Raw genomic sequence first — 10,878 nt, 5'->3', positions numbered from 1 at the left:
AGGGCATGGCTGGGGCACGGCTGGGGCACCCCAGTGGCTGAGTCTATATTCCACCCTCATCCCACAAGCCACTGGGGATCTCAGCTGGCAGCCTCACTGGGGACCTCAGCTGGTGTATGTTGTGAGCTTCACGGACACCCCAGTCTCCTACCCCTCCTGCGGGCAAAGGGAGAGCCTGGCACACATGACCCTCAAGTGTGTCAGGCTGCAGCCCCTCCGCCTCCACCTCCAGGGCCTCCTCTTGAGGCTCTGGCTGAATTTCACCCCCCACCTTTGTTTTTGGTCATCCTATCCATGGTCACACCAAATCCCGGGACCTCCTGGTCAACCTCTTCCTGGCCCTGGCCAAGCAGGCCTTGTACTTGACCAGGAAGGAGGCTCTGGCTGGGGAGGTGCCTGGAGTCTGCAAGGCTGCTTTCCACTCGCTTGTCTGAGCACGTTTCCGGGCAGAGCACCACTGGGCAGCGTCCACCAGCTCCATGGATGCCTTCGTGGACCGGTGGGTGTGGCTCGGGGGGGCTCTGCTCAGTGTCCCCTTCAGGTGCACTTATTTTCATGTTTTGACTTTTTGACCCACACGACACTCCTATCCTGTTTTTTTCATTAGTTGTCCCAAGTATTTTGTTGCGTCATCCATCCATTGGCCCCATACAATAGGGGCTATTAGTTAGCCGTGTGGGCCTCAGGGCCCACGATAATTGGGTCATACAAACAGTAAGGTGGATTGTGTTGTCCAACTGGGCATGCCTCCTCCTCACCTCCTAGGGTGAACACTGGTCCCTAATTGGGTGAGACAGTCCTGGAATGGGATCATCAAGCCCTGGTCCCAGGCTGCATGACTCCGGGACAGATTTGTCCCAAATTCACAGCATTGTGCAGGGACCTGGGTTTGCCTCCCTGCAGCCTGCAAGGGGAACGGCATGGAATTCTGCTGCCCACTGCTGGGGGCAGGGCAGCAGGGCAGGAAGCCTGCATTCGCTGCTGCCCTACTTTGCTCCACCATTGCTGCAGGTGGGAAGGCATTTGTCCCACCTTTACATTTTAAAAAGGTGGTCACTCTACCTTCTCATCCCAGTCAAAGGGCCTCCAGGAGCTAGGAGTGGCTCCCAGCAGCAGCTGTGTCTGAGCTTCTGTGTTATTACTTAAATTGTTTAACTGATATAATTAGAGGGGGTTAAAAGAACATTTTTAAACAGTATTTATATCCCTAGAACTCTGCTGCATTTCACTTGTACTTCTTGTAGCAATATCATTACAGATCATTTCCGTTCAGAATCTCTGATGAAAGAGGAACTGACCTTTCCAGCCTGAACTTCTGCCTGAATCTCCTTCAGTGTTGCCAGCTGCCCCTGCAACACCTTAATTTGTTCCTTCTTCTGTTTCTCTGCTTCTTCTGTGGCTGCCTTTTTTTGTGCCTATTAAGAAATGCTCTTTCAGTGATAGTAGTTTTTTTAATGCTCTCAGAGAGGAGGCAGATACAAGAAAGCAAATTACTAATATTTCAGAAAAATAACCTGTGTATTTTTCATTATGCTTTATGTTTGATGCTGATATATTAATCAGCCATATAAAACGGCATCCTACTATGTGTTTATTATGCAAATATTGTAAATATAAAAAATCAGCAATAAGCCTTACCCGTTTCACAGCCAGTATAGCTGCAAATTCAATATACCAGTATAGCTACAAATTCAATATATTGCTCTATCAAAATGCTGCTGAATGCAATAAACTAGCCACATATTTTCAACAGATTTGTTACTTACTTTAATTTCAGCCTCAGTAAGTTTGCCATCTATTTTAGTAAATCCATCAAAGAGTGTTTTATAAAGCACATTCTTGCGTGTATTGGCATCATCTGGAGGAAGATAGTTTAATATAACGGTCCGATGCTGCCTGTACATGCCAAAGATAATCCGTAATGCTGTATCACGTACTTCATACACTCTATGCTCCAAAGCACCTGTTGCAAACTGAAAACAATAAAGTTATTCTAACTTTTTCTAAGGGCTGAACTGGTCTCCATTGTTCCCAAGTTTGGGGGAAGACCACCTACCCTGGCCACCCTATTTCCAGCATGTGCTAGGTATCATTCAGTCTGATCAAGATCTGTCCCTTAATCTAAAGCAATTATACCATTATGGGGAAGTATTGCAATTATGAAGCCATGCACACATGCTCCCTCAAATTCTCTCTTTCCTTTATAGTTTCTTTCCTTTGCATTGTGCATCCTCACAAGGTGGCTTGCTGCTAGCTCAGGTTCTTGTTAACTGCACCAGGCATTCAAAAGAGACATGCAGAAGAAAAAGAAATACTTAAAACACTGTAGATTCTGATGCCTACCCTCATGATGTTGTCAACAGTAAACCCAGAATTTTCAGTTCCCAAATTTTTCAAGAGGCGTTCCACTAATTCAACCTGACTCATTGCTAGATGTGTAGGGGAATTTGGTTTCAATGGATGGACCAAATGAATTGGAATAATCTGAAGGGGTTTAACTTCATTACATAGTGCCATTTCCTGCAAGGAAAAAGAAGAAAAAACACCAAGACATTAGATGAAAATTCTTTGTAGAGTTATGTTTTTCAAGAGGTTAAAAAAAAAAAATCAAAATATTCTTTAGTTCAACTGAAACAAACTTTTCAGAACATGTAGATAGTGACTGGCCATTTTAACAGTCAGCTATTTACAATAGCTGTAAAGAAGGGGGCAAAAAGGTGTTTTGATCTGGTTGCTGATAACAGACACAAGGGCAAAGTAGTGCAGCCACTGAAAACCATGTATCACTAATCACCAAGTAAGCAAACAATCTGAAAGTTAGCTTAAGACCATTTGATATTATAAGGCAATTTGCTAAGACATTTTTCTTTTTTTTAAATCAGCTAATGTGAAATCACGAATTTCCTTAAAAAATAAAATGAAAATACCACTGTGGTGGTGCCTCCAGACTATTCTCAGATGTACGTTTCAGAGATGCATACTGTTTCACTGTTTCTCATTTTACTTAGAAATTGGTCCCCCAGGCTGAACTATCTGTGTGTAAGATGTTCACTGTTTGAATGCTACATAATACCTACTTTGTATGTGCAGCACTGTGGCCATTTGAATATGTTTGAAGGAAAAGACGACGCATCAACTTCTATGCCACATTTTTAATAGGCTAGGTTCGGATTTTGATTATGCTTGTGTAATTACATAAATATAAACACATATCTGCCTCCTACAGATCATGACAAGTCATGTAAAGAAACCTGCACTAAGTCACAGCTTCTACTCTAAATATTGCTTATATTCTAGTAAGATTATTTAAAATCTTTTTTTCACGTGATAATACACAGTAAATATTTTCATCCTGCTCCAAGCCAAGCATTGTATGTTTACAGTAATAATTTGTAACCGTTTCCTCATTTCAAGTATACAATTATAAATCTAGTGTACATGAAAAAAGTGGTATTCATAAACTCATCAGTACCCTTTGGGGTTATGGTGACAAGCCAGAGCTGTTTTCATATAATCCCTATCAAAAATTTAAAAAGTCTTCAGTGAAAGAAAACATGCCCCCCCAGGTGTGAACAATTCAGTGATAAATAACCTAAAACCAGTGACTCACCTTGTGCCATTCTGCGTATACATATGTATTAATAGAATCTCAAAATTACTATTCCTGTCCCAAGTTCTGCTGGAAAATAGTCTGTAATCTTCCATCTGTCATTCAGTGTAAAACAAGGAATGGATTATCTGTTTTAATGGGCATCCAATTTAGCTTTGCTAAATTCGATATTTATATCACTGGCTTATTTCAAATTCAGTTTTTCCCTTTACTTTTTACTGAACCCACCTCAGAATGACTCCCTTAAGTTCAAAGAGGTAAATTCACTTTCCACCAGTTGAGACTATATTGTTTTTCTTTCAATCAAAAATGCATCCACATGGGGGGGAAAAAAAAAAAAAAAAAAATGGACAGGGGAAGGGTGAGGGCAGAAACAGGAAGACTGCCCATCAAGGCGCTTCTAGAATTCCCATTGCTGCAGGACTCTGAAAATGAATAAGGGTTGACAGACCAAACTGTGAGCATACTACATCTGCAGATGCAGATGAAAGCTATCAGATTCTGCCCAGCATTCTTCTCCACGTGATAATGGAGTGTCGAGTACTGGCATAGAGATTGAGAGGCAGCCAAATCAAAGAAATTGGTTAGTTCTGACTGCTGCAAGGTCAATGGTTATTATTTCCCTAGTCTGAATGCAGCTCCTGAGTTCAGGTGTCCACCTTCACAACTCTTACTGACTGACAGCGTCAGGATAATACTAGATATACTACTGAATGGAAAGTTAACATATGCACTAGATCAGCCACTGGATACATTTGCTACAGAACATCATGCTGAACAAGCAAGCAGTTGCATTTTGTACCACCTTGAATTTCCTAATGCTATTTAGTTCATTACAAGATATACATTACAGTGAGAGACTGCGGGACCTGAACCTATTCAGCCTCCACAAGAGAAGGCTAAGGGGGGACCTGGTGACTGTCTATAGACTCACTAGGGGGGACCAGAGGGGTTTGGGGGAGACGCTGTTTCCCCTAGCGCCCGCTGGCATAACAAGGAGAAATGGGCACAAGCTGTTGGAGAGGAGGTATAGATTGAACATCCGCAAAAACTACTTCACCGTTAGGGCGGCTAGGAGCTGGAACCAACTTCCAAGGGAAGTGGTGCTGGCCCCTACCCTGGGGGTCTTTAAGAAGAGGCTGGATGCCCACCTAGCTGGACTCGTTTGAGTCCCATTTCTCTTTTTGGGGTTTTTGTTGTTCTCCCGCCCTGGCGGGGGGTCGGGCTAGAAGATCTACTAGGTCCCTTCCGACCCTTAATCTATGAATCTATGAATAAGGTGTTTCAGTAATCCAGCCTGTGCAGTTCACTGGGGTAGATCAGCACCTGAAAGACTGGATTACAACCTTCTGGCTGGCCAAACAGACAATAGTTTTGCACTGCCTTGACCATTTGTACAACCAAGAACAAAACCAGGTCTTTGACCCACAGGGCTGTTATGGAATAGGTAAGTTTCTTACATAGCAGAATTGTAAAAGTTTTTTTTTTTATTCATGGGAAGGGAAATTACTGAAACTCCTTTACTGGTATTAGTAGAATTTGATGGGCCCCACCACTTCTCTAATAGTTGTGTCAGTAACCTCAATTACACCCCTTCTCTAAGCAAAATGTTTTGCCTGCTATTTCTTGACCTCAATGCATGCTTGACATCCAACCTTTAAACTCAATCCATTTTCTCAAATGTAGTATCAAGAGTTATTTTATGTACATTTTCATTCTGTTCATACTAAGCTTAATTTCCATTTAAAATGTCTCTATGCAAAGGCCAAGTACAGATTTCCTATCGCTGATGGTCTATGAACAGCTTCAAATGCGTATCAGATGGCAAAATTTGGTCCTTAGCACAGCTACCCTGTGAGCATATTACATTGCCTGTAGTACCAAGATAACGGCAATAGCTCCATAAAAATTCAGGACTTCTTACCTAACCATAATAACAAAGTTAATATAGATCTCTCTAAATCACAGTCGCCACTAATAAAACACTACAAGGCTGGAAGGGACCACCAGAAGTCATCTGGTCCAACCCTTGACTAAGGCAGACTCATCCCTATCCAAACCATTCTATAGAAGCCATATACTAAACTCTACAAAAGACTACCAAAAACTCTGGCACAACACAGACCTAACATCTAACCTGTCACAGGTAAAGCAGGGGAACTTCCTGCTTCCATTAAATCTTGCTGGGGGGCGGGGTGCAGGGTGTGTGCATGGCCCTCTATCTGGGGTATCTCGAGCATATATTGACACTATTTCATAGAGGCACTAATGCTCCTCCTGCATTATGTGGAAAGGCCTATGAATAAAATACATTTAACTCCTGACTGAATAATGCTGTGGACCACAAAGAGTAGCAAGAGGGGCTAAGTATAGTAGCTTTTCTACCACAGCACTTAAACTGCAACATAATACAGCTAAACAGCCAAATCACACACAAATACTATTGTAATCTGACTGCATAAAAAAAACCCAACAAAAAACAGGGTCAGACGCATCCAACATTCCTGTTACCCTAAAAAAATATTCTGCCTTGATTATGGCTGTGTACCAATTTTCCCATGCAAACCCATTACAAATTATCATCACAGCCTACACCAAAAGTAGCCTTTGGTTCATACAGAGGGGAAACAAGTCCTCTGAGAATGGTAAGAGGATGTGGATGTGGCAACACTGTAAAGTTCTTGCATGGGGCAACTTAGTTTCATAGATTCTGTTAGAAGCCACACAACCAACTGGCAATTCCCCAACAATTCCATAGATGTGACAACTTGCAGTTCCACAAACACTTATTTAATTTGCTTTCAATGACAGCAAACAACATGGCATTGAATCTATCAGCATCATTCCACATTTTTTCACTTGCAAAACTGCCACCAACTTTAATGGAAGTTAAATTTCTCTCAAGAATACAGCAGCAGAACTCATTTAAATACTCTGTTTTTATTACTCAGTTTGCAATTAAGTCACCCACTGTTACAAGACATATTTTAGGGTTCAGTCTCATGAGGTATTCAGCACCCTGAAACCAAAGGGCACTGAAAGAAGCGAGTACCTTTTTAGGATCAATTCCTGACACAAATGGAACCTATAACTCCATGAAAGAAAGTCTGCATTAAAAAAATCACGAACAGACTATTCTAATATAATAAAAGCCTTACACTTCTGTCTGTCCGTAACGCTCTGGGCCAACTGCACATGCGTGGCCCAGAGCCATAGGACAGACAGACAGGCAGAGGCAGAGGCAGAGACCGAGGTGGGCAGGGCTGGCTGCAGGGACTGGCAGCCATTTGGGGAGGGAAGGATGATAGTGTGCCAGCACAGGGTGGCGCGAGGGGAGCAGGCAGAGGGGCATGGGCAGTGCCTGCTGGCTGCAGCATGAGGCTGCAGGCTAGGGTACACCCCTCACACGTGCCCCCCATGCGGCAAGCGCCTGCCCGGGTGCATGGCATGTGGCCGCAGGGTGCCGCAAGGGCAGTGGGCAGGGGGATGAGAGCAGTGCCTGCCAAATGCAGCAGGCACATCCCCTGTGCATGCTTCCTGGCAGCTACACACCACACCACACCCCTCCCCATGGGGTGGGGAGGGTGGAGTGAAGCAGGGAGCGTGTGTGCGCGGCTGGGTGGCATGTGGCTGGCTGGGTGTGTGTGGCACATGTGGCTTGGGGTGTGCGCATGTGGCTGGGCAGCTGTGGTGTGGGGAGGGAGCATGGGGCAAACAGAGCGTGGGAGGGATGGGAGTGGTGTGTGGCCAGATATGGAGTGGCAGCAGCATGGGGCGGTAGCTCTCTGTTCCTGCTGCCCGCCCATCATTCTTGACAGGCACTTTGCTAGTTTATTAAGACTGCCCAAACAAAGCAGAGAAGGTGCTTATGTAGGTTAAATCAATAGCTGCAAGACCAACAGTCTATACAGCCAACTCTATGAACACATTTTCATATATTAACCTTCTAGTTTTCAGCTTTGCACAAGGGTCATGCTGTCAACACCTATATGACGTTTTCAGTGTGTCATTTATTTGGTTATACACTGTTTTAAGCATTTGCAAGATGCTTTCTTACCTGAATAAAGTTAGAAGCCACAACGCGCAGACGGGTTGATGAATCCCCAGTCCTAGAAAGCAGATTTGGAAGGATTCTGTCCACACAGTGAGCTGTTTCCAGTTTTCCTAACTTATGCTTTGGTATGTACTGCGTAATGATCATTTTTAGAAGTTTCAGGGAAGCCTGAAAAACCTGAATTAAAAAGCATTATTTAATCAATATAAAATAAAAGTTTCTAATCCCATTTTCTACCACAAAAAAAATAAGAGAAAAAAGCAGGAAATCTGAAGTTACCAATAAAGAAAGCACAGACATAGAAGCGACTATGGCTGCTCCTTTTCCAGAAAAAGTGTTACATTTTAAAATGAGATGGCTACACAATTTATTTGATTCCTTTTCTAGTCTAACCAGAGAATGGAAAGCCTGTTTTTCAAGACCCTAAAACCTGCCTGGAGATTCAATATTCCACCCTCTTTGCCATATGGCAGCTTTAAAAAACATGTATGGTTAAGCTTCAGCGGATCTCATCATTAGTAATTTCTTTTAGCCCATTACTCAGTTCTGGCTTCCATCAACATGGAAAATATTTTATTTTAACTAACTCTACATCACAATGAAAATTTGGAATGTCTGCTTCAACTTAGGCTATTATTATAGACTCTGCACAAACACATTGTTACAACAACTAAGCTGCCTTATCTATATGTTTCTGTGGTGCAAGTTTAACGGTTACTTGTTTGTTAATACTTTTATAAACATTTTAAATAAATTAAATCACGTGACATTTAAGATTCTTGGCGTTCATTCATGCTTTGCTCACCATAATAGATCATTTTCAGGCATGCTACCCAAAGATAAATTCCCCTACACATTTTCAAAATCTCTTTCCATGAGAACATTTAGGTGCTATACAAACATTAAAAAAAGAAAGTAAATTTCCTTCATGACATGGAAAAATAGACCCTAATTCCACTCCAAAGACATTACATTTTGAAATCTATTAAATATTTAGCTCTAGGTGTATGCAATTCCTGAAATCAGTGGTTCTCAACCATTTTTGTACCAGGACCCATTTGTAAACATTGATGGCCAGCCCTGACCATAGACCCCTGGCCCTGCCAGTGCCCCTCACTCCCAACCCAAAGTCCCCTGCCCCCCACAGCTACCCCTGTCCCACTTGGGCTAGAGTGCTGTGGCTGCAGCAGCTTCAGCTCATGAGAGAGTGGCAGTGGAGCGATTCCAGCCCTGGCACTAGCTGGAGGGAGGATAGGCCTTTGGCACCCCATGCCCTGGGCTGGGGCTCCCACGCCATACCAGGCAGCCTGGTCATGGCCCCTCCTGCCCCCCAAGCAACGTCTCCTGGGCATCCTGCCCCGAGAAGATGGGCACCAGTCCCAGTGCAACCAGCCCAGCCACGCAGCTCCCTGCTGCCCCTGAAGGACCGCCACTCCTGCCTGCTTCCCCCTCTGGAGGGGCAGGTGCCTTCCCCCCAACCCCCTTGCCAAGACAGTCTTAGCACCTGGCCACCTTCCCCCAGTGCCAGCAGGGACCCGGGCTCCCCCATCCCTTCCACACCCACACAGAGCCCCAGACAGTCCCCAAGCCCTGGCCCTCAGACCCCACTCCCCTAGACTTACCTGCATCTAGCTGCTGGGGCTGCTCCCACCACCTTGCCTGGCTGCATGCAGGCCACGTGTGCATACAGATACACATGTGCCCACTGCCTCCAACTGCCCCAAGCAGCTCCTTGCAGGCTGGAATGCTGGCAGCCTCCAAGGGAAACCCATGCTTTCCCTACCTATTTCTGGGACTTGCTTGCAACTGTTTCAAATATTCTTGCAACCCATTTTTGGGTCACGGCCCACAGGTTGAGAAACACTGCCCTAAATTATGCAGTAAATAGTAAACAGGAACCCAAAAGGTTTTGTTAAACAGAGCCTAGGATTCAAAGCCATAAATAAATAAACAAACCTTTCACAGCAGGGGATGATTATACAACCTTAGTGCTTACAATTAACTTCATTAAAAGACCTCATTGAACTTAGATTATCAACTGGCTGCAGCAGCTTCAGCTCATGAGGGTGGCAGTGGAGCGAGTCCAGCTCCAGCACGGGCAAATGCTACCTCTTATCCTAAACCTCGCTAGAGCCCCGCTGACTTTGGCCGGCTCTTGGTGTTTCCTCTAGAATAAACTGAAGCCCAGGAATTTTATTATGAAACAGCCTTACTTACAGAAGACACTATGTCTTTTGTGGCTCTTCTTATGAGAAAGACAGCAGCCCTGAGCATGTTCTTTAAATCCTCTTTTGGGGTGCTGACAGAGATTTCCATCAGCTTTTTATATATAGCAAGCAATGCATCTTCTCGATATGACCAAGTCTTGGAATATGCTCCTGCAACCTACAAAAAGAGAGCAAGACTGCCATGAAACAGCTGTCATCCATTCAAAAAAAAAAAAAAAATGTAATTTGGTCTCAGAAAGGAGAATACCCAATGTAAAGAGGGTATTAGAAACCTAACTGCCTCTCATTTTCAGTGGGAGTTTAGCAACTTCCTATACTTTGTGCTTTTGAAAAATCCTTCCCATAAAATAGCCTAATGGAAAAATTGGACTTTTTTTTTTTTTTTAAACTTGAACAAAGATTCGCCTCAACAAATTACCCCATCATTTGATAATTATTTTTCTTCCTATGAAGCCTCCTCAATCATTGTGGTACAGTTATGAAAGCCCAGTACATTTCATATTCTAAAGCACGCTATTTTCAAATATCCGCTACACTCTTTCCCAGAAATGGAAGAGAAAAAAAATCGATTTAATTTTCTCCAGATCTAAATCATACTCTCAGAATATATATAAATCAATTAAAATAGCAGTAGAAAGTTAGGAAGTGAAATAAACTGTTTCAAACTTTTACATTATGGATTTATAACTCCCACATCCACAAATTAAATTTCAGCCATTGGCTGCTTCCCACACCAAAATGATTTCTAAACCAAATCTAGTTCTCAACTACACAACTACAGCATTTTAGCTTTGCGGGGTTTACCAAAGCCTCTCCAAAAACTTCAATGGCAGGGCTGGCCTCCCTTAGTGCTTTTTCTGTTAATGGCTCAGGCTCCCCAGTGATGCCACTTCTTGGAGTACCATCAGTATACTCTTCATTCATTTCTGGCTCAAGGTAGGCAAATGCTTCCTCTTGTTGTTTACGAATAGCTGGAAGAGGCCTCT

General features: G+C 43.5%; 1 protein-coding gene across 2 annotated transcripts in view; it reads right to left on the bottom strand.

Moving 5' to 3' along the window:
- Positions 1-10,878, bottom strand: part of CEP104 (centrosomal protein 104) — a 54,921-nt gene that overhangs the window by 20,799 nt on the left and 23,244 nt on the right. For both annotated transcript variants that reach the window (XM_019511632.1, XM_019511631.1), the window contains exons 11-16: positions 10,697-10,878; positions 9,882-10,049; positions 7,668-7,841; positions 2,344-2,520; positions 1,767-1,973; positions 1,299-1,415 (exon numbers count right to left, since the gene is read on the bottom strand). In XM_019511632.1, the coding sequence (XP_019367177.1) occupies positions 1,299-1,415; positions 1,767-1,973; positions 2,344-2,520; positions 7,668-7,841; positions 9,882-10,049; positions 10,697-10,878 (1,025 nt within the window). The remainder of the gene's footprint in view (positions 1-1,298; positions 1,416-1,766; positions 1,974-2,343; positions 2,521-7,667; positions 7,842-9,881; positions 10,050-10,696) is intronic.

The sequence above is a fragment of the Gavialis gangeticus genome, unplaced genomic scaffold (genome assembly GCF_001723915.1).
Source record: "Gavialis gangeticus isolate Ggan-Ray unplaced genomic scaffold, GavGan_comp1, whole genome shotgun sequence".
In the NCBI taxonomy this organism is placed as follows: domain Eukaryota; kingdom Metazoa; phylum Chordata; order Crocodylia; family Gavialidae; genus Gavialis; species Gavialis gangeticus.
This window is presented reverse-complemented; position numbering and strand designations above follow the sequence as displayed.